The following is a 25,870-nucleotide window of genomic DNA, read 5'->3' as shown; positions in this document are numbered from 1 at the left end:
AGTTTTATTGAGAATAAATCCTGTTGGACAACAGGCCCAACTAATAGTGTATATCATTAAGAGATAAACCATTAGAGGTTATAGCTGAGCCATCAAAGACAACTCGTATTTTAGTAGTTAGACTTGTGGGCTTAAATATTGGGTGGTGAGATAAGTAATATATATCTGATTCATTAGTTAATAAATCGTCAGAATTAAGTAAAGACAGGCAGAATATTCCTCTTTAAGATTAGGATTGTTAGATAATCTTTGTTTCAGATATAAGAACCTATTTTTAGCGTTAATGAAAGAATCACCTAGCCGGAGTTGATGAGATTTACATGGTAATGAGATAAATCTGCCTTGATTGTTCCTAGTGGTATGAAGTTGGAAGTGTGTTTCACAGGTAGAATTTTCATTAACTAAAACATCAGAATCAAATATAGTTCTACAAGTTATTGTTGCTTATAAAAAGGGATGTACTAGCATTCTTATGTTTAAATTTAATAGGAAGACAACTGCTAAGAATATATTCTAGCTTAGTCTCTTGAGTAATAGGATATCTTGAATCTTGAATAAGTTTTCAAGGCAAAATAAGATTTAAATAAAACTGAGCTCTGATTAAAATTAATATTTTTTTTTTTGTCTTCAGTCATTTGACTGGTTTGATGCAGCTCTCCAAGATTCCCTATCTACAGCTAGTCATTTCATTTCAGTATACCCTCTACATCCTACATCCCTAACAATTTGTTTTACATATTCCAAACGTGGCCTGCATTCACAATTTTTTCCTTCTACCTGTCCTTCCTATTTTCACATTCAGTGGTCAATCTTTGTTATTCTACTACATTTCATTACTTTTGTTTTGTTCTTGTTTATTTTCCCTTCTACCTGTCCATCCAATATTAAAGCGACTATTCCAGGATGCCTTAGTATGTGGCCTATAAGTCTGTCTCTTCTTTTAACTATATTTTTCCAAATGCTTCTTTCTTCATCTATTTGTCGCAATACCTCTTCATTTGTCATTTTATCCACCCATCTGATTTTTAACATTCTCCTATAGCACCACTAATCTTTTCTAATCTTTTTCTAATCTTTTCTTCTCAGATACTCCGATCTTCCAAGTTTCACTTCCATATAAAGCGACACTCCAAACATACACTTTCAAAAATTGTTTCCTGACATTTAAATTAATTTTTGATGTAAACAAATTATATTTCTTACTGAAGGGTCGTTTCGCTTGTGTTATTCGGCATTTTATATCGCTCCTGCTTCGTCCATCTTTAGTAATTCTACTTCCCAAATAACAAAATTCTTCTACCTCCATAATCTTTTCTCCTCCTATTATCACATTCAGCGGTCCATCTTTGTTATTTCTAATACATTTCATTACTTTTGTTTTGTTCTTGTTAATTTTCATGCGATAGTTCTTGCGTAGGACTTCATCTATGCCGTTCATTGTTTCTTCTAAATCCTTTTTACTCTCGGCTAGAATTACTATATCATCAGTAAATCGTAGCATCTTTATCTTTTCACCTTGTACTGTTACTCCAAATCTAAATTGTTCTTTAACATCATTAACTGCTAGTTACATGTAAAGATTAAAAAGTAACGGAGATAGGGAACATCCTTGTCAGACCCCTTTCTTATTACAGCTTCTTTCTTATGTTCTTCAATTATTACTGTTGCTATTTGGTTCCTGTTCATGTTAGCAATTGTTCTTCTATCTCTGTATTTGAACCCTAATTTTTTTAAAATGCTGAACATTTTATTCCAGTCTACGTTATCGAATGCCTTTTTTAGGTCTATAAACGCCAAGTATGTTGGTTTGTTTTTCTTTAATCTTCCTTCTACTAATAATCTGAGGCCTAAAATTGCTTCCCTTGTCAGTATACTTTTCCTGAAACCAAATTGGTCTTCCCCTAACACTTCTTCCTCTCAATTCTTCTGTATAGAATTCTAGTTAAGGTTTTTGATGCATGACTAGTTAAACTAATTGTTCTGTATTCTTCACATTTATCTGCCCCTGCTTTCTTTGGTATCATGACTATAACACTTTTTTTGAACTCTGACGGAAATTCCCCTTTTTCATAAATATTACACACCAGTTTGTATAATCTCTCAATCGCTTCCTCACCTGCACTGTGCAGTAATTCTACAGGTATTCCGTCTATTCCAGGAGCCTTTCTGCCAATAAAATCTTTTAATGCTCTTTTAAATTCAGATCTCAGTATTGTTTCTCCCATTTCATCCTCTCAACTTCCTCTTCTTCCTCTATTATCATTTTCTAATTCATTTCCTCCGTATAACTCTTCAATATATTTCACCCATCTATCGACTTTACCTTTCGTATTATATATTGGTGTACCATCTTTGTTTAACACATTATTAGATTTTAATTTATGTTCCCCAAAATTTTTCTTAACTTTCCTGTATGCTTCATCTATTTTACCAATATTCATTTCTCTTTCCACTTCTGAACACTTTTCTTTAATCCACTCTTCTTTCGCCAGTTTGCACTTCCTGTTTATAGCATTTCTTAACTGCCGATAGTTCCTTTTACTTTCTTCATCACTAGCATTCTTATATTTTCTACGTTCATCCATCAGTTACAATATATCGTCTGAAACCCAAGGTTTCCTACCAGTTCTCTTTATTCTGCCTAAGTTTGCTTCTGCTGATTTAAGAATTTCCTTTTTAACATTCTCCCATTCTTCTTCTACATTTTCTACCTTTTTTTTTTTTTACTCAGACCTCTTGCGATGTCCTCCTCATAAATCTTCTTTATCTCCTCTTCCTCAAGCTTCACTAAATTTAACAGATTCATCTGACACCTTTTCTTCAGGTTTTTAAAACCCAACCTACATTTCATTATCACCAAATTATGGTCGCTATCAATGTCTGCTCCAGGGTAAGTTTTGCAGTCAACGAGTTGATTTCTAAATCTTTGCTTAACCATGATATAATCTATCTGATACCTTGCAGTATCGCCTGGCTTTTTCCAAGTGTATATTCTTCTATTATGATTTTTAAATTGGGTGTTGGCAATTACTAAATTAGACTTCGTGCAAAACTATATAAGTCGGTCCCCTTTTTCATTCCTTTTGCCGAGCCCGTATTCACCCACTATATTTCCTTCCTTGCCTTTTCCAATGCTTGCATTCCAATCTCCAACTATTATTAAATTTTCATCTCCTTTTATGTGTTTAATTGCTTCATCAATCTCTTCGTATATACACTCTACCTCATCATCATCATGGGCGCTTGTAGGCATATAGACGTTAACAATCGTTGTCGGTTTAGGTTTTGATTTTATGCTTATTACAATGATTCTATCGCTATGGGTTTTGAAATACTCTACTCTCTTCCCTATCTTCTTGTTCATTATGAAACCTACTCCTGCCTGCCCATTATTTGAAGCTGAGTTAATTATTCTAAAATCACCTGACCAAAAGTCGCCTTCATCTTCCCACTGAACCTCACTAATTCCTACTACATCCACATTTATCCTATCCATTTCCCTTTTTAAATTTTCTAGGCTACCAACCTTTTTTAAACTTCCAACATTCCACGCTCCGACTCGTAGAATGTTATTTTTTAATTTTCTGGTGACCCCTTCCTTAGTAGTCCCCACCCGGAGATCCAAACGGGGGACTAGTTTACCTCCGGGATATTTTACCAAGGAAGGCGCCACCATCATTGCTATATGAAAATGCAGAGAGCCACATTTTCTTAGAAAAAAAAGCAGCTGTAGTTTTCCATTGCTTTCAGCTGCGCAGTACTCAGAGGACTGAGTGATGTTGATATGGCCGTTTAAGTCATTCTGACTCACGCCCCTAACAACTACTGAGAGAGCTGCTGCCCTCTTTCAGGAATTATTCCTTAGTCTGGCTCTTAACAGATACCTCTCCGATATGGTTGCACCTTCCGTCCAGCTACTCTGTATCCCTGAGCACTCAATCCCCCTCACCAACGGCAAGGTCTCATGATTCATAGAGGAGATAAAAAATATCAATATTATTTGATATGTTAAATTTGGGATCTGCAAAGAATAGACTTTGATATATAAACATAAGAAGTTTCAAATGTATGTAATGGAAGTTTTATTAGTTATGTCTGGCAAAACAGCACAATGCAATTTGAATGAAAAGTTTTTATATTGTGAATGCATGTAAGTACTACACTGTAATCAGATTTGACTAATGCATTATTTATTCTTAAATAGGCAAATCTACTTCATTGAGTTGAAGTTCCAATTTGCAAGCAAACTTATATGCGCAAAAGTTTAATTAGCTGCCTTAGTCTAACAGGACTCTAGACAAATGAGAATGACCAAAAACATCATCTACATTACACACAGCAGTAGACAAAATACATTTTTGTTTAATTGTGAATGCCTATCATTACTAAATTTATCATTACTTAATTTATCAGTTTTATCAGTATGAACGAGCGTGTTGTGTCTTTTTTAACATAAATCACATAAGTTATTTGAGTAACATTGCTACTATGATTTTTGTGAAAACATATAAGACAACAATTACGTTCTAAAAAGTCCCTTTTTTCATCACTCGATAAATTAAAAAATTTATAGAATCTTTGTAACTGATGACAGAGCTTATAAAATAAACAATGTTTAAAGTTAGATGTAGAATAATAACTAACATTGTGTTGTTTATGATTCTTGTTAATGGTTGAAGTGGGATGTTTACGATGAAATTTAAATGCATTGTTGTAATGTTGTCCTTTAACATTTCCAATATTGATTTGTGGGGTTGTAGTACTTAAAACTAAGATTTTCCCGGATGTGTCGTCTGGTCTCAAGAAATTCTAGAAACTTGAAAATTTGGACAGCTCTTAATTGTTAATCTTTCCTTCCATAGTCTGGCAGTATTATAATCTAGCTTTGAGGTTGGAAATTGAATTACAATGAATTCAAACATATTAACCGGATGTTTCATTGTTTCAAGTGAGTTAACAAATGAAGAAATGTCATTAATGAATTTAGATAGAAAATCTAATGATTTTCTTTTTGAACAATTTATTTTAAAAATATAATCTGCACTAAAATCATGAATTTATTATCAAATCATTTTATCAATAAATCTAATGCGATTCTATAATTTTAATTTGTTATTGGAAGATTTTTAACAATGGCTGAGGTTTCATCTCTTAGCGATGAATGTAAATAATGTAATTTTTTGAATATTTCTTAAATCTTTTCAAGTGTGGAATAAGTCAATAAATATATTAAAATTGTGAGTCCATTCAAGAATGTCACCTTTAAACAATGGTAAATTGATAGGTTGCAATTGTAATTGTTTAATAGTTGTGTCTACAGAATGTTCTTGATTACTTACTCTATGTTGACTGTCTAATAAATGTTGCAACTTATATTCTATGTTGCATAAATTTTCTTTGACTTGTTCTTGATCTAAAGCCAAACTATCATTATCAACATTCATTTTTAATTGTGACTGAATGGAATCATATTTGCAGTGCTATTCAAGCAGATTTTGTAATTTTATTGTAAGGCGTGGCTGTCACCTTGTTACGCGTCAAATTTGTCTGCGAATGTTCCAATTCTTGTAATAGAGGCTTTAATTGAGTTTCTTTGTCTTAATAATTGTTCTTTATACATAATGATTACAGTAATTAATATGGCCAATAAAAAAACAAAGTAAAACTAAATTACACAAATAATATTATATAGATTTAATTATTATTGTTGATGATCACCAATAAAAATTTAATTTCTAAGCTGTAGTATATTTATATATATTTAGAACTTCACATCTAACTGATATTTCACACAATTATTTAATTATTCGGTCTATCCATATTTTATAAGTATCCCACCTGGAGGACAAATTAATGTACAGCAATTTCAGCCACGATGTAATACATTGGTTGTGGTAATAGCATACACTAAGTAACTGCCGGATAAGTAAGCAATGAATAATTTACAATTCCTTTATTTCTATTTTAAATTACATTAAATTAGTTAGACATTATATTAAATTAAGACATAAAATATTAAAGGTTCTAGCTAGCACAAGTATACATCTTAATTTTGCTTAGATCACACCATAAAGGAAAGTAGTCATATGTTAATAATAATTAACTTTAGCTGGTTCACTATTAAAAAAAAAATAAGTATTAAGAAAATGACAGGATATGTTTACATTTACAAGAGTATGAAGAAAACACATGAATCTGAACATTGCACCACCTGAAGATATAACAAATGAAATTAGTTCTCCAAAATTACCTGAGTAAATCTTATGATGTAAATACATGATTTGCAATAGCATTTTTGCATAAGAACAAGACATATAGTGCTGTTGAAACATTTTCCATAGTCATGAACATCACTTCGATAAGTAAATAATCGTTTCATGACCACACTAAAAATGTTCACAGAGGTGTCTAAGTTTCTGGGATTCACAGTTTGGTGCATGCTAGTAAAAGAAACGGAATTTTATAAAGCTATTCAACCATCAGTAACAGATGATATGGTGTTGGATTTAGGAATCCAACACCATATTGGATATGTTTTGATGGAATCGGCATAACAGAGGTTTCACCTCAAATTATGGTGTAGGGACTGTAATCCATGTAGATTCAGGATTAGTAATAAATTACACTATTTTATCAAAATTTTGTCGGAGCTGTGCATTAAAAAAAAAGAAAAATGTTATCATTCAGCACAATTTAAAAATTTGTATAATAACCATGCAGTAAACTGCTCTTTAAATTATGATGGATCCTCCCCATAATGGAGACAAAACTGCAGAAATTATTTGGAAGAGATCTATTAGTTATAAATTTATATACCTCAATTTTGGGTGATGGTGATTCAAAGGTGTTCCTACATTTACAGGAATTAAACTTTTATGGGAGTCATCCAACATTGAATGAGAATGCATCAATCATATATCTAAGAGACTTGGTATATGATTTGTGCAAACTTGTTGAAACTTGTAAAAAAAAGTTATTATTCTAGTCGGTAAGACACCTGGTAGTCTGAAAATGAGTACTGTCAATAAATTAACTGAATACTATAAAAAAGCAATTTTAGTAATGTAAACAAAGATACTGACTCTATGAAAAGATCAATTTTAGTTACCCTTCACCACTGAGCAGCTACTGATGGACCACTTCACGCTAAGTGTCCATCAAAGATAGTTGGTGCTTCTATAACAGTGCAATAGTACTTAAAAATATACCTGGACTACACCTAAACCGTGTAGGACACCCTCTCGATATGTTAGTATTAAAATATTTTGTGTCAATGAGGTAGTAAAACATAGTCTCACAGGACAAACACAGAATGCAAACGAAAGCCTAAATAATTGTATTTGGAGACGTTGCAAAAAAAGTGGAGTTCTTTTAAAACTAATTGAAATGGCTGTAGATCAAGGAGTTGAAGAGTTTAATTTTGGGTACAGTAGTGTTTTAAATTCTATGTAGAGGGTTGGTATATCTCCTAATAACTAATGTTTTACGTCGGAGGAAAGACAAACGACGAAAGCATAAAATGTTGAATCTGATTGAAGAATTTCAAAAAAGTAGAAAAAGGATAAGGCATCATAAAATTATCAAAGAAGAAAAGAAAAAAGAAGATTAGGGCCTCACATATGGAATAGGGGAGTTTTAGTCAATTTGGTGAGTGGAAGTTTAGTACAATCGTCAAACAACGTTTTCTACAAATTTTGTTTTTTCATGTAGTGTATTGCTAGGAAGAATATATCATTTGAACCGTGATAGATAAGCTATAATTTTTTTCATATTGCTCACAAATATTTATTCTGTGATTTGATAGTCATATTTCCTACTTACTTTTTGTATAATTTTAAAGTAAGCATAATCAAAAAAATTCATGATTTTTTGTTATTTAAACATTTATTGTTTCTTAGCAAAAGTATTTTTTTAAACGCTTCTTACAGATCATAGAACTGAGCTTTGGCACTAGTTTGAATAACGTATCTTATTTATATCTAATTATCTTATTCTTAGATTTAAATTCATGAATATGCTATATTTGCAAAAAAAAGTCATTTTTCCTTAAAAATAATAACAATAAATTTACTTTTATCAACTCAGATATCAGAGTTATTTTCTTGTTAATTAAACACAATTCTTCATCTTTAAAAAAACAAGGATTATTATGTTTCTTGTTACTTTTTTAAATAAATTACTGACCCACCTAAAAAAAAAATTCCATAAATTTAATTTAAATAATTCTTTTTCAAAAATAATACTCTTCTGTCGATAAATTTTGAAATAATAATCATTAAAAATTAACAAAAAAAACTTAATTTATTGCACCTATGTATATAGGTGCAATTGGTACAAGTCACGTGCGTGTTTTTCGTATGTCTAGTTATATGTTTTGTATATCTGATGCATATATATATATATATATATATAATGTGTAGATATATAGATGTTGTATGTATATGTAGACTTCTGTCTATGACATATCTTTAGGTATATGTTTAGTTACAAATCACAAGAGCTTATATAATTTCTATTAATGCCCGTTCTAAAGTTTCTGTTTGTACCTACTCTATTTATTTAGTGTTTTAACCTTATTTTTTAAATATTTATCATTACATGTAACTAAATTTAATTTCATTCTAATTAAAAGAAATTCTTGTGTATTTTGCGGTGCTGTCTTGAGGAAATTTTCACTATAGTTTCCCTTTTTAGTTCCTTGTTCGAAGTAAAGTAAGTATTATGATCGCGAAAAATGTCGGTTTTCAGAATTCAATATAAACATCCATTTTGATCATCCCTGAATCTATTTTGACTAGTTTCGGCGTGACGTCTGTACGTACGTACGTATCTTACATAACTCAAATATGATTAGAAGCAGGACGTTGAAATTTTGGATTTAGGACTGTTGTAACATCTAGTTGTGCACATCCCCTTTTGATTCAATCGACTGCACCAAACGTATCAAAAAAAAATCCAAAATCCAAAACAACTTGGATTTTAGATTTTCTTTTAATTGCAGTAATAAGCCCTCATTGAGAGCTTTTAAATAATATAAGTGGTACTTATTTTCATTGGTTTCAAAGTATTAGCCAAATAAAATTTTAATTAATGAAATATTTTGATCTTACAAGGTGAAGGTACATCGGTTTGAATGCGACTTCATCCTCTTCTTTTTTTTTTTAATTAAATATATTGATTTATTAATAATTATTATTAACCTGTAAATGATTGTAAAAAAATTACAATAAATAATAATTCATTAACAAAAAATAAAACATAAAAAAATATGAAAAATATCAGAATTTATTAATGAAATAAAATTTTATGTACTTCTCATTTTAAAAAATGTATATATATATATAATTTAATAGGCGTACAAGGAAGTCATGTTGTGTCCACATCAAATTCTTTCCTTCCAGATAAATAGTGGGGAAATTCCTCTTTCTTATCCATGGAGTAGCAGAACTACCCAATTTTTGAAGAATTATGATTATTTACCGATTTGAATCTGCCGTTTTCTTTAAACTCTGTTATTTTAAAAAAAGAAAATTCTATTTCGCCCGTCATTAAAGATAGATATTGTTGTTTTTTTATAACGAGTTATGTCTTTTAACAAGTATAGTTAAGGTAATTATATTCTTTCATGATATAAATTATTACGGAATGGGAAACAGCGTTGATCCTGTAACTTTCATTTACTACAAATCTGATTAAATTTACTTGCAATCTCCTGTTAAAAAACAGTACAGTTGCATTATAGCAAAACAATTATACAGACGAGTACAAAGCGTTGTTCACCAAACAAACCTGAAATCTTTTCTAACATTACAAGTAAAAATAATTAGTTGAAAAGATATTTTCTTATATCATTAGTAAGAGCTTTTGTTAAACGGTTGCCAGAATGCGACCGCCATAGGGATACAAATATTTTAATGAAAAATAAACTCTTGTTAAATTTACTTGAACATAAAGGTAAAAAAAAAAAATTTTTTTATTTCTTCCTTTATTTTCCTGTTTAGCCTCCGGTAATTACCGTTCAGATAATACTTCAGAGGATGAATGAATATGATATGTATGAGTGTAGTCAACCCAACCACCAAAGAATATCGGTATCCACGATCTAGTATTCAAATCCATGTAAAAGTAACAATTGCGCTGCAAGAAAACAGGCATAAACATGGAGAAATAATTCTGTATAATTTTCTTAACTTCTGTTAATTTTATTTAAAGAAATCAAACTTTCAAGAATAACATGAAAAATAATAGGATTTAATATGGTATAAAACTTAAGTTTTTTCCACCAAGTGATTTGTAACAAATAGACGTCTTATATGCGATTTTTATCTTTCTTAATAAATGGTGTAAGAATTTATGCGAGAGGAAATCAGGTTAAATGTCACAAACAATGGTAATGGTTTAATAATGGTAGTGGAGAAATATGTGCAGAAATGTTTTATGATGTCAAATATATTTTGGATTTCTAAATATTTAATTTCATATTTATATAAATCCGATCTTTAGTCTAGTAGTTAACTGGTAGTCGCAAATCACCTGTTTAACAGCTGATTTTCGTAGTCGATGGTTCTCAAGTTCAAATCCTAGCAAAAGCTAGTTGCTCTTATGCGGATATGAATACTAGACAGTGAATACCGGTATACTTTGACGGTTGTGTTTAAATTAACTACACGTCTAAGGTATGGTCTGCCTGCGTCTGTACAAAACTATACCTCATTTACATGTCATACATATCATCCTCATCTGACTGGGCTGTAGGTTGGGTTACCTATTGTTCACTAGTTAAACAGATTGCAACGTATACATTAAGAAAAATAAAAATATTTATTTAAGGATGTTTTTTTTATTATTGTTAAATGTCACGAATAAATTTTACAAAAAAAAATGTCTATTTTTATACTTAATTTTTTTTTTCTTGAGACAAGTATTACGAATAGAAGATTCTAATATATTAAAAATGTTGTTAGTTTTATTTAAATTTTTATATATAGATTATATAAAATTTAGTTAGTTGATAAAATAAATACTTATAGCTTTCTCTATTTATGTAGAAAGAATACATCTTCACATATGTATAATAAATAACAAGACATTAATTTAAAATATATATAAGTATAAAAACAACAAGATTAAACGATCAGTTAATGTAGTGAAAGGATCATCGTTCGTTCAACTGGAAATAGTAAAATTTTAATGTATATGACACTTCTGTTTGGGTGTAACATAAATAAATAAATAATAGAAAATTAAAATAATAAATTTCTTGGCTAAAGTTACAAATAATTTAAACGACGTAGTCTCATATTCCCCATTCTTATTTCTACATGATATAGCAGTTTGTTTTATTATTTATCTTTTTTTTTACAATCGAAAATTTCTAATTTTATTTCTGATCTATAGCACAATTTTTAAGTTGGTTTTCTCTATATTTATAAGTATATAAATTTTAATTGAATTTGTCATTTGAATACAAGTAAAAGTAAGATAAAATCTTCTTTTTTTCATTATGACTGAAATATGAGAATGAATTTTTTATTAAATGTTAAATTATTATCATTATTTATCGGTACAGTTTGGCTTTTTTACTCAAAAAGAAAACTATGTATATATGTTAACAGTAAATAAACCTACCGAGTAATTCAAATCAAAATTTATTATTATTTTTTATGTATTTAAGTACGAATCTGAAGGTGGCAGTAAACGTTATTGTTTATTTTTGCTTACTTAAAATGTTTTCTCTTTTACATTATTAAGGAATAAATCTATTAATTTAACATAATATTATTTATCAATGATTTAATCTTAGAAGTTATTCATTCTATTTTAAATTCTTGAAATTTAGTAAAAATTATTTTATGAAATCAATAACATTGTACTTACAGGGTCCGGCATATAAACCAAACGATTTTTGAGGGATAATAATTAAACTGTGTTTCGTATTATTAAAACATTTAATATATCAAATTAAGATCAATTTTTGCAATTTATAGTGAATTACTTACATCGATTTTTTTATTTGAATATTATGTCGTCCAAATGTTTTCCATTACTCCTCACACACTCACTTAACCTCATTCTAAAATTTGACATTACTCGCTCAATCATCACTTGTGGAACCGCTTCAATTTGTCGTTGAATGGCCTCCTTGAGTTCTGCAATTGACTGTGGTCGACTACTGAAGACTTTATGTTAACTCCCACAGAAAACAATCACAAACAGCCAGATCGGGTGAACGCGCTGGCCAAGGAATGTCGCCAAATCGGGAAATCAAACGTCCAGGAAAGGTTACTCGCAGAACATCCATTGCGATTCTCGCCGTATTGCCGGTGGCACCATCCTGTTGAAAACAAATTTCATGTCCTTGAAAGTCATTCGGTTTCGGTCGCAGAAATTCATTCAACATGTTTACGTGTCGGTGAGATGTTACTGTTACTCTGCGATTTAACATAATATATATAATATAAATTTAATTATAGAATACAGTCTTTCTTTTCCACCCCTAGAATCTCATTATTTTCAGCTAAAAGTGAATTTATCTATTTAGATGAATGGCTTAACATAAGACTGATGTATAATATGAATGCAGAAAAATGTAAGGAAAAAAGGAGAAAGGGTTTGTCATTTGAAAATTACCATAATGCTTCAGAACTTACAAACTAAAATTTCACTTGCATAAACTAAAAAAACACTTATGCCAAATATGTTTAAAATTCAATGAGAGCAGCGAGTCTGAAAAAATGAACAAAAAATCTACGAGAATCATATAAATAGAAAAGAAGCTGCCAGAAATCGAAGAGATGAATACAATACAGCGGCAGCAGAAAAAAATAGTGAGTGATGTTCTGGCATTCAGTTTTGAGCTTGAGGCTGTCTTATATACACCAAAAGGTGCTGCTGTGCCATTCTTGTTTGTTCGAAAGCTGGTAGTCTATAATTTAACTATTTAAAATTTAGGAAACGCGGACGTCCACTGTTACACGTGGGATGAAATTGAAGGGAATCAAGGCAGTAATGAAATTCCTTCATGCGTTTTCAAATATACAATGTCGAAACCTGATATTGTCCGTGTCATAATGATGTCCGACAGTTGTAGTGGTCAACATAAGAATTACAATTTTAGTGGATTGTGCAGGTGCATGTTACTACATTCTGTAAACAGCCAAAACAAAAAAAAACTGCAAATTATAAATCATGTTTATTTTGAACCCGAACACTGTCAAATGGAGTGCGACTTGACCCACTTTAAAATAGAATTAAGAGCGAAGCATGTATCAGTTTATATTCAAGAAGATCGGGTACATATAATGAGATCGGCTTGAACAAAGCTTTGTCCGTTTGCTGTTACCAAATTATTACATGATGATTTCTTAAATTTTAATCCTACAAATTTCAGAATAATCGATCGACAAAAAAATGTGAAGAAGGGTAAAAAAAATAACTTCCAAGAAAACAGAGGATGAAGCAAATTCTCAATCTGATGCTCGATTTGATTTTAACGATTGTGTTTGGTTTCAATACCGGAAATCAGTTCAGAATAAAAAATTTGTAAAAACAAGATGATTAAGCCGAATTTAAAATACTAATTTTGAAATCTAAAAGACGACAAAAACAAGTAATCAAACCTGTTGTTGCACATAAAAATAAACTTACTATTTTTGTTGCAAAAAAAAAAGATTTGTTGCACCTATGCAAACAATATTTAATTTCCAAGTCGTACCACGTGTTTTACAAAAACTTCCAATTGTCAGAAGATAAAAAAAACAGGTTACCGGAACCAGATAAAGCCGAGAAAGAAGAAGAAGATAAAAACAGAAGAAGAAAAACAATGGTTTTTAAAAATAAATATTTCAAGTGTCAGTTTTATTCATGTTAATTTTTTATATAGATTTTTAATTTTTTATTACCTTAATTTTTATTTTATTTTTTTAATAAATTTACCAGTACTTACATAAACTATATTAAAAAAGGAAAAATGGAAAATATTATGTTGCACTTAAAACTTTATTATCACAAACGGATGAGTAGTTACCTTTATACGGTAACATATTTTTTAAAGTAAAATTGTGTAACTGTAATTTTTTACAATTTTATTTTTTCTGACAAATTTTTATAATTTTTGGATATTTTAGTATGTCAATTTACTTCTTATAATTTTATTCTGCTTTAATGTTTTTACTTTTATTTAAATTTTCATATTTTTTCAAATATCTTAATAAACTTATCAATGCGAAGAATAAATTCAAATTATTTTATGATTCCCGCAATCCTTTATCAATACTCCTCACTAAACAGAATAATCTTAGCTCCCAAAATGCAGAAAAAAATTGTTTACGAAGTAAATTAACGAATATGGTACATTCGATAGTTTATACTTTTCAATTTATTAACAGATTAAAGTTGTCGCATTAATGCAGATTATTGAATTTTATTTTAATTTACTTTTACAACAATATTAATGTCCGATTAAAGACCGACAAAAAATGAGGTAAGGAATCAGACAAGTCTTCAATAAAGTGAATAAAAATGATGGGCCTATTTAAAATTTAACATTGAAACAGTTTTTTTTTTTGCTGTCTTGAAGAGTAGAAATTTTCACATTCGTTACTTTAGCGTGGTAGGGACGAAATGACAGAGAATATATTATTATAATTATAGTAATAATTTTATAAAATAATTACAATTTAAGGTCATATGTAACGATAATTTATTACATATATATAAAGTGTGTGCTAATAACAAGGCCTGTTGTAATATAAAATGGTGTAACATGATTAGTGGCATTTTAGATGAAGTGTACATGATGTATAGAAATAGTCAGTTGTCGGCTGTAGCAATATAAAAATATGTGTGTGCGCGCGTGGGCACGGGCGCACTTGTGTGTTAAATATCGGTACTATTATGATGACCTTATCTTTTAAAGTAATAAACACTAACGTAACCGATAAAATATAATTTGAAAGTTACAGGTCCCTTTTTAACGACTCGCGCGTCTGATTGAAAAAAACAGTTTTTTAATTTCACAGTATTATAACATTTATATGGCCTTCCTTTCTTCTTCATCCTGTCTGTACCTTTTGCGGGTTCGAGCTGCTGAGTAATTTTAGTATTAAAAACTGTTTAATAGTAGTCACCATCTAACTCGTTAATCCATTGTTTGCGCGGGCGCGCGCGCGCGTGTGTGTATGTGTGTTAAAATTTTAATTTAATTTTCATGTTATATGTTACATTAGTTATTTAGTTATGCATATTTCTTATTCCGTGTTATATCACTGTATAGCCTAATGGATATTTAACATTTTCTTCGATATACAATTTTTTATTAGATTATTTATAATTAATTATTTTTTAACCTTATCCCCTAATTTTTAATTTCACGGTACATTGTATAATACTATTATCATTTAATTTTAAAATGAATTTATTAAAGATATATTTATAATAGTTTTATTGGTTATATCATTTGCATTATTTTATAAATATTTTCATTTTTTTCGAACATAGTAAAAGTAGTTTAGTAAAAAGGCTAAAAAATATAGGTCTGAAACAGGAGTCTTGCATGTCCCCGATTATTTTTAAGTTTTATATAAACAGAGTTTTAAATGACTGGAGACGGAAATGTAAGACAACTGTTGCTATTGATTTGGTTGATAGGAGAGTTGTAGTTTTTTATTCGCTGCTGATCAATTAGTTTAACCGGAAGATAAGGATGACTTAACTATATTTTTAAGAAGCTGAAAGAAAAATATACAAAAAGTGGGCTTTAGAAATAAATACTGATAACGTAAAGGTTTTGGTATTAGGTGAACAAAGGAAGGACCTGAAAGCGGGAAAGGAAATGATTAATGTGTAAATTGATTTGAGTATTTTGGGATTACGTTAACATCAAACGCAAGAGATGAGATTTATATTTTAAATAGATTCAAGGTGGGAAAATTTAAAAATGTATTATTTGCAACTGCATTTTATTCTCTGAAATTCCTGCATATCTTAAAAAATGAAAAAATAGGCTTCATTCAAAGAGGATGATGTTGCGTACGGTGCGGAGTTTTGCAACAAAAACAAGAAACAAAGAATTGCAGCGACGGATGTGGTGTTTTGGAAGAGATGTTTCAGAAGATTATGATGGATCATTCAAGACTCTAAGGGATTAGGAAAGAAACTGTAATAGAGCCCATCGTTAGAGTACATCTGAAATAGAACCACTTCTATGATAAGAGGACATGAGTAGAATGTATGATGGTCAACTGCCTCAAAACATTTTGGAGTGGAACCCACAGTGAAGAAAGGAAAGATTTCGTCAAAAATAAGACAGTTAGAAATTGTGGGTGACACAATATACAGAAAAAGATTAAATGATAAGGGAATCTTTGATAAAGTAAAATTGAGATTAGAATTCGGTAAATTGTCGCAATATAACTCGATAAGTAAATAATTGTTTTCCAACAGATGTTACTTTAATATTGTGAATTGTATTCATCTTTTAAATATATTATTATTTATTGAATTATAATTTGTTATTAGAATGTATCACCTGGACTAAAAGTTACTTTCCCCGATTACTAATAACGTTTTGTTAGTGAAAAACATTTGTTTTTGATTCACGAAAGAAAATGTTTGTCTGAAAATGTATATTTTATAAACTACTTAGTTTAAAACTTGAACTCTGTGTGTGTGTGTGTGTTTGCGATTGTGAACACGTGTGTATTTATTTACATGACAATTCAATGAAGATGTAAGCGACCTTATAAAAAGGGTCATAAGGAATATATGTATACCTTGAAAACCACTGATCCATGCCAGCACGATCTAAAATTTATCCGTAAATTTCATTTATAGTTAAGTAAGCGATAATAAAAAAATAAATAATAATGTAATATTGCTGTCAAGTTTGTAATATAAATACTAATTTAATGTGATATTAAGCAAATAATGGTAAGAATCAACTTTTTGAACATAAATCGCGTTAACAAATTAAATATATTTTCAGCTATTAAATATAGAAAAAAAGAATTTACAAAATGTTCCTACCACAAAACTATCTATTTTTCGGTATGAGACCACTAATTTGGGTGTACTGCAGGCCGAGTTTGAAACAAGCCGAAAAAAATATTAAATGGCCATCAATTTGGTTAGGGTTTTTCGTAAGACGAAGTTTTGTATATCATAATTTTGCTTTTTTTTAATTTCATTAAAATTACATTTTCATTTTTATAATTTTTAGTTGCTCACTGTAGGGGCTTGAGGGTTTTGTTAACTCTTTACGAAAATTTGAATGTTTGCAGATACGAGTATTTGCTCATTTTTTTTTTCATTGGTGATCAGTTATTTAAGAGATATTGTAGAACATTTTTTAAACTGATTGAAAAAAAATAAAAAATTAAATGGCTGCTATTTAGTTTAAGGTTGACGTATCCCGCGTTTAATTTTTTTTTTTTGTATTTTCAATTTCCTTATAATGATGAATCACAAAATTTTTGAGTTGCATTCCATGAAAGCCCCTGGAAATTTGAGGTATATCATATTTAAAAATAGATAATTTCGAGATTGGAATACTTACTAAATTTTATTTTTCTCTCCTTAAATGGTATAGAAGTTATTTAAAGGTTTCTTACTTTTTTAACATACACACACATTTATATATATATATATATATATATATTTATATTAAGCCAGATCAATCTGAAAACTCAAATTTAAAAGGCTGAAGAAAGGTTTAAAGTAAACCATAAATAAGTATTATGTGCAATTAGTAATTTATATATAATTAACGAAGTCTTAATGTTTTGAGATTTGTTTTTACTGCACAAAAAGACTGAATACATCTGGATAAAAATCATTTAAATTTCATTAATGGTTACTGCTATGTACTTAATTAAATATTTTAAAAATAATATGAGAAGATAATAAATCATTAAAGTATTATTTAGCCTACCGAGCAAAATAATAGAATAATGGGCATAATAATAACGGTCTAGTGATTAACTCGTCACAAATCAGTTGTTTAACAGCTGATTTTCGAAGTCGAGAGTTCTGAGGTTCAAATCCTAATAAAGTTAGTTGCTTTTATATGGATTTGAATACTGAACAGCGGATACCGGTATACTTTGTTGGTTGTTGTTATATTAATCACACATTGTAGGAATGGTCGACCTTTTTCCTGTTTAGCCTCCGGGAATTACCGTTCAGGTAGTACTTCAGAGGATGAATGAGGTTGATACGTATGAGTGTAAATGAAGTGTAGTCTTGTACAGTCTCAGTTCGACCATTCCTAAGGTGTGTGGGTAATTGAAACCCAACCACCAATGAACACCGGTATCCACAATCTAATATTCAGATCTATATAAAAGTAACTGCCTTTACTAGGACTTGAACGCTGGAACTCTCGAGTTCCAAATCAGCTGATTTGGGAAGACGCGTTCACCACTAATCATCCCGGTGGAAAAATGGTCGGCCTCAGCCTTACAAGATTACACCTCATTTCATGTCATACATACTATCCTTATCTCATTCTTGGTTGGGGAGATGTTTGTAGTTCACTAGTTGAACAAATTCCAACGTACAAATTAGGAAAAACATAAATAAATAAACATTATTTAAGGTTTTAATCATAAGGAAAAATTTAAAAAATAAAACAAGTTGAAGCTAAAATTATTTACCCTATAAGTTTTGTTTTTATTTTTGGAATGATCGTAATAACTGAAATCGAAATTTTGTTAATATTATTAATTTAATGATCAATTGCTGGATTATTAATTTTTTGAAAAAAACTGTTACGATAATTGAAACCATAAAGTTCATCAATTATATAGTTGTATTGAAAAAAAATATTAGTTTTCACTTGTTGGAAACAAGGAAAATGATTTTCTTTTTTATTGCTATTGTTTTACTATTTGTTAAACATTTTCGGTATATCAAATTTTAATACTAATTCTTAAGATTACCTTTTATCTTCCTAATGAGGGTAATTCTGAGGCAGTTAAAGTCTTCGCGATGTGAATCTGAAGAATAACGTTGATTGTGTTTACGAATAAAAAACTCAGAAGAATTAATAGGTGAAAACTATGAAATTGAATTATTTGAAGAAAATAACAACAAATTCTACATCTTATAATTCAGGGTAAAATTAAAAACGTTTTCCGCAATTGATTTAAGAAAACTATTGACATCAGTTGAATCATTTCCTGTTATGTTTGTCTAGTGTAAAATTACCAATAATTAACGCTTTTTACATTATGGCCCCAAAAGAAAAATGAAACTTCGGAATGAGATTTTACGTAAAAAAATTTGTCGGCTTTAAATTTTTTTTTCCTTTTAATAGCTGAATTGATATACCTTAAAATTTCTGACCATTTACTTAATCATATATAATAATAATAAAGGTAAAAAAAAAAAAATGATATACATATATCAAACTGATTTTATTCTCCTTATAAGCCTATAAAGAAGGATTTTTGATATATTCTTTGCAAATTTCAATGACAGTATTTTAAAATGTTAAAATTTTATTTTAGAAGTCAGACATACTTTATTGAGTAAAATGAAATAGAATATGTTGTTTGATTTTTATTTTGTTGTAAATATTTTAGAATTGTATTTAAAATAATATTTTAATAGAAAGATAAAAATATAATATTTATAATTAATCAAAATATTAAGTGTTTTTGGAAATTTTTATGCCTAAATTTAATTGCTGGACAATTTATGGTTGGGTTGCTTAGTCACGTTAAGCATTTATACTTGGATTTAAATTGTTTCCATTTGTACTTTTCTAGTTATATGATTTTTTTTTTAAACTGATAAATCATTTGCATTTATAATAATGTAATTGTAGATAGATATCTTTATTATTACATTATTTTGTACTTGCGGTTACGATATTTATGCACGTGTAAGGTTACGCGAATAAATTTTTTCTTAATTGTCATGTTTTTCTCATGTATAAATAATGTAAAATAAAAAAAAAAGATTTATTTTATTGACTTGCCTGCTGTAGATACAAATACATCTTTCTATGTAAATATTATGTATTTTGTTCGGATATATGTCATGGTTTTTTTTTTTTTTTTTTTTTTTTTTTATTATAAAAGTAGTTTGTCATGGTGAATAAAGTGCAGTGTTTCATATTGAACTCTTGCCTTTATGATTATTACGATAAGAAAATATTTTTAAATTACGATGTTTAAACCTTTAAATATTATGTTTGCTCAAGTATACACGTACCTCCATTATGAGCTTGAAATAAATCTGTGTTGTGCGTAAATTTTTCACGTGCATCTTAAAAAATATAGGTTGATTATTAGTAGTTGTACGATTAAAAATTAATTTAAGCGCACTGATTGATAGTTATTCAAAATTGTCAATTGCAAGAAATTGCTAATGTAAGCAGTTTCATAGAATATTTGACATCACGTACTAATAATCTTTGCATTTTAATTTTATAGTTTACTGAGCTTATGTTAAAATCATTTAAGCGAGATTAGCACTGATGATTTCAGTAAATTGCCCGTTGAAACTCGTCTGCCATCATCATTATAAAAAGCTGTCAAAACGTAGTCACGTGGCGTGAAAGTCCTACAACTGTGAATTGTTTCTGATGCACGGCTTACACACACAACTTAATTTAAAATATTTATCATTTTATTTAATGTAATATCTTTTCGTTTATTTAATTCAGTGATTCTAACTAAAGTTGGCGCGCAAATCGTATTTAATTCGTGAAGGTGGAGCGGTGTTTGCGCTAATTAAAATAATGTAATTTCGCAACTTACAAAAAACAAATTTACGGTTAGCAGAGTAGTGTAGCCGTGAGGCTTAACGCACCAGGTACCGAGTCAACCGGGCGATCTAGTTTGAAACCCAGCCAAACCGAGTTACTTTTTTACGTTTTAAATACTATTCATTTATTTAATCCTACCACTCACCTGTGACGTCACAAAATAACAGATGACTACAACAGCATTTTGTAAAATGGGGATGCGGTTTTGCAAAAATCTGTTTTTGCAAATATTGTTATTTTGTAATCGTTAATAAGTGTGTTTAAGAAAAACATAACCTCAATTAGGCGAAACCTAATATTTCTTAGTTCTGGAGATATAAGGTGGTTTAGAGATCAGCACCGAACACACACGCATACATACGAACGTTAACATCCGGAAATTTTCCATCCCGTTTTTTGGTTATTTAAATTTCTTAGGTATCAAAACATCAAGTTCCAGTGAAAACCGATTACAATAATTTCTCTTCTAGAGCTGTAGCTCCCCTATACCTCTATTTAGAAGGGAAAGTAAAAATTGAATTGTTTAAATTCGTATCAGAATTAAACTTTTTCAAAACTTATTATTTATTTACACTGAAAACTTATAATAGAAAATACAAAATAAAAAAAACTTAATAAAATTGTTTTTAGATTTAAAAATATGTTTAAATGTTCTCGCTTTATAAATAATGTGACCAGTTTGATGCTATTCTACGTTCCTATTTCTGCTCTAATTTTCAACACATTTATTTACTATATTCCTCAGTATTTCATCAGTAAACCTGAATTATATACAGCCGATCAACTTCGTTCAATTTTTAAAAGATTCATTAGAAAATTATCTAAGTAAATTTTCAACAACCTCCTGTAACATCGATTTTTAAAAACCTCTAATCCTTTCTTTTATGTTTTCCTATAAATTTTGCAACATTAATCATAATATATTTTAAGAATAAGTTCCTAATTCGTAGATTTATATTTCATATTAGGAGAGTTATTACATATTAATCGTACATTCGTCGCAATAACAGTAACCGGAGGTATTTTTTTTTTTTAATATTGTGTCAACACTATACTTTTAAAATTAAGCTTACTAAATTAAAAATATATATTTATATTGCAGCAATCTGATAGATATAAATATAAAGATAAAATAAGAAACCAAAAATCTATATTCTATGTTTTATTTACGAATATATTGTTTCCATCGTAATTTTAGAATTTTAAAATGAAACCAATACTTCTTGGCGTGAATTAATTAAAAAAAAGTGAATTTTTATGGAAAAAGTTTGATTTATATATAGAAAATATTATAGGTTTATAGTATGTATTATTATATTTATATAATAAATATTTTATTATACAGTAGTATTACTGTATCTATATTTTCAAACATTAATAAACACCAAATTTTAAAAAAAAGATTGAACTAATGAGCATCCGTAGTTTTTACAAACGTCTAATAAATAAACTAACTAATTTAAATAATTTTATAAATTATATATATATAATCCACATAAATCTCTACAACATTTATGAAAATCTTCAGCTTTTTATTGGACGTATTGTATCACATTTTATAAAGCTTCTTTATTTTTATAAGCATCTCCGTCATCTTTGTTCGTTTCTCGTCAGATTACAATGAATGTTTTATCAACATTTTGCTCAGTGAGTTTGGCGCTAAAGTTACATTTTCATTTCACCGATTTATTTTTAATATTTATTTTATTCACGTATTTGTCTTAATATTCGACCTGAGACTGTAAAAGACCACTTGATTTAAACTCATACATATATTATCCTCATTAGTCCTCTGAAGTAATACCTTACGGTAGTTCCGGAGACTAAACAGAAAAAACAGATAATAATCCTGAAGTAAAAGGTTACATATATGTTGTTTATATTCTAATGTCGACATATTACAAAATAGAACTATAAATATAAGTTTCAATTAACCATACATCTCAGAAATGGTCGAACTGAGGCTGTACAAGACTACACTTCATTTACATTCATACATATCATCCTCATTCATCTTCTGAAGTAATACCTTATGGTGGTTCCGGAGGCTAAACAGAAAAAAGAAGCGGGGAAGAAAAAGTACCTCTAAATGAATTAATGTACACGATGAACAGGATGCAAAAATTTTTTTTTTGTTTTTTTAATCAGTGGTTTTTTAAAAATTCGGGGCATAGAAATATTTTTTCGGTAAAACAAACGCTTTCAATTTCTTCTTTTTTTTTTTTATTTGGAAGGTGTTTTAAATAATTTACTAAAAATGGCAGCGGAAGCATTGTAGAAACTATCGGCAGGTAAGACTGCAAAAAAATTATTAGCATTCCGCAAACATTTGGCAAGGTACTAGGCCGATGAAAACATTGTCAGATTAATATACATAATATTTATAACCAAAAATGCATACGATGTTATTTAGTTAAAACTAGTTTAATATCCCAAAACAATAGACTTATTTTAAAGTACTTTAAATAATTTGTTTTCTACTCACTTTATTGCTGTAGCTCGCAAATTCCGAGTCGCTATCATCGGTAAATTCTAAAAAGCTCGTGTCCGATTCTAAATTCACATTTATCACAAAATTTTCGATATGCACATCACATAAATGTACAACTTCAATGTATTTTTTCAACGTTGAAAACATGTTTTCAGACATTGTTCCACCTCAGCTTCAGACACTTTATGAAATTCCTCTTCAGCTAACTTAAGAACGTGCGACATGTTAACAGTTGTATTTCTTTTAGCTACTTCCCCTTTTACAACACGAAAATTTATCGTAGAAATTTCATTCTTGCATTTTAATGTCGTGCCGTTCTATCAATATTTTCCGGTTGTTTTCTGGTTTTTTCATCTAAATCGCATTTTACGTAGTATTATCCTGTAAGATCTTTCACTCCCTTTGAAATTAATTTCACTTTCGCGGTCTTTTTGCACAAATTTCTTCACTGTAGGAACGCATTTTTCGGTTGTATAAAATTTTTTTATTAACTGCCTGTAAGCATCCGTGTCAAACGAATCTAAATTGCACACAGTACTGGGGCGATTTACACGTTTTCTCGGCGAAACGAATGGCTTCTCAGTTCTCTTCTGCCATAATTCTTTGTACCGTTCGTTTTGATACTTTTGCCGCTTGTACCACACTTGTATGTTGCACTTTGATTTACCTCACTATTCCGGTTCCGGCATTGTTTTGTAGAAAGAAATTCTAAACATTGAATACAATTTCCCTCGCCTGACTACGAACTACTGTACCTTTTCCTCCTAACTTGGGTATTTTAAAAGAAAATAACCGTATTCAAATATTAAAAATTTAAATGACTAAATTTATGACAAAGCCTTAAATGAAAACAACACAACAATTAGTAAAAATAAATCACTAACAGCTATTCAATTAGCTATTCAAGACATATGATGCTTCACAGCGCAATGATAAGAATAGATTAAAAATAAGGAAATGAAATTCTTAGCTTGCGTGTTGTGTTTACAACAATTCATCAATAACATAATAGTAATGTATGATTCACGAACGATTCTATTATTAGTTGCTATACAACAGGAAGTAGGTCTACATCAGAACACCGATATATAATTTAGAATAAAACTCGGCAATTACATACGCTTCAGCAAGTTTATGAAACCTGTTTTTTTTGTATATTATCATACCACGAAAGAGGTATAATAGAAACTGACAGTAATTTTCATTTATAATTAATAAATAATGCAAAATGCTAGTACATAGGCTTTCAGTCACTTCCCCAACATATGTGCCGATAACACTTTAAAACCCTTTACTGTAGGCTCATGTATTGAGTTGTATTGCAAGAAAATAATCCTGTTATTTAGTTTGACAGACTTGATATTTTTTTTTTTTTTAATAGAAAAAGTGACTATTCATTTTAGCCAGTTAAGAATTTTATAAATAATTTCTATAGTTCTCAATAATTCATTTTTGTATTAATTTTTAACGAATTTATTATTTACGTACTTGTATTACTATTTATATATTTTCTTTTAGACACGGAGCTAATTAGAAAATTCGGTTGAGTGTATTTTAATGTAGTAATTGCTTCTTACTTATTTTTAACTATTCAAAATCAGCTAAAACTATTTGGTTTAAGCTCAGTAAAATAAAAAGAATTAACCTTCATGTAAGAATTACTTTAAATCTATTTCTGCTTCGACCCTTCATAATGCTAAATTACAGATATAAAATTCATTGGTAAAGAGCAGTACTTTTACTGCGGTCTATTCTGAGTTATCCATGGTATTTGTACATAGATTCCTTGCCAAAATGAATAAATTCAGAGTGACAGGCCTGGATCACAGAATCCACTCCAATCGATTATTTTCTACGTTATTTCTATCTCAAAATCAGATTTTCCAATACCGAACCTCAAAGTATAGATAAACTGAAACATCTAATAACTGAAAGGTCGTTGATTTATGTCAGTGGAGAATATAATGGAACATAACATTAGAGGAAACATTTTAGAACAATCTGCATGAAGTATTAATAAAGTTAGATAACTTTACAATGTACTAGCGATTTTATCTCTCATTAATTAACCAATATATATTACATACTTTATATTTTGGAATTTTGATATTAAAATTATTTAAAAAGAAATACAGTTAGTGAAACTTTTAAAGTAAAAAAAAATTGTAGCACGTTTTCTGTCATTATTATTTTTATAATCGGCTATACGACCGGATTTAATTTTTTATAGAGGTAGAAAAAAAATCACCAGTTTTCATATTTTCCTTCATTAAGTGAGAAATTTAAAATCATTTTGGTTATTATTCGATTGGGGTTTATATTTTTAACAGTTATTTTTGTTGCTTACAGAAAATTAATTAATTAATACGTAGAAGGAATTTACCTCATCTGTCAAAATATTTCTTATAAACACTTATAAAATTACAATTTTGTACCTTTATCGGTTTATAAATGATTTATTACTGTTCTAAAATTTTATGGACACGTTATAGTTTTATAACGTATAACATAATATACTCTCGAACACATTTATGGAGTATGAGATAAAAACTAAGGCCTATAGAACAGAATTTTTTGAACCGCCTACAAAACAGAAAGGAGATGAA

At 29.1% G+C, this 25,870-nt stretch overlaps 1 protein-coding gene across 2 annotated transcripts in view; it reads right to left on the bottom strand.

Annotated features, from left to right (window-relative positions):
• LOC142331575 (uncharacterized) overlaps positions 1–24,195 on the bottom strand; it is a 70,576-nt gene extending 46,381 nt beyond the window's left edge. Inside the window, exon 1 of one of the 2 annotated variants that reach the window (XM_075377577.1) lies at positions 23,259–24,195. In XM_075377577.1, coding sequence (XP_075233692.1) covers positions 23,259–23,423 — 165 coding nt within the window. In that variant the 5' untranslated portion in view covers positions 23,424–24,195. The remainder of the gene's footprint in view (positions 1–23,258) is intronic. The other variant, XM_075377576.1, reaches the window with a different exon arrangement.
• Positions 24,196–25,870: the final 1,675 nt, after the last annotated feature.

Source organism: Lycorma delicatula, chromosome 10 (assembly GCF_047948215.1).
Source record: "Lycorma delicatula isolate Av1 chromosome 10, ASM4794821v1, whole genome shotgun sequence".
Classification (NCBI taxonomy): Eukaryota; Metazoa; Arthropoda; class Insecta; order Hemiptera; family Fulgoridae; genus Lycorma; species Lycorma delicatula.
The sequence above is the reverse complement of the archived record's forward strand: the minus strand, read 5'-3'. Positions and strand labels throughout refer to the sequence as shown.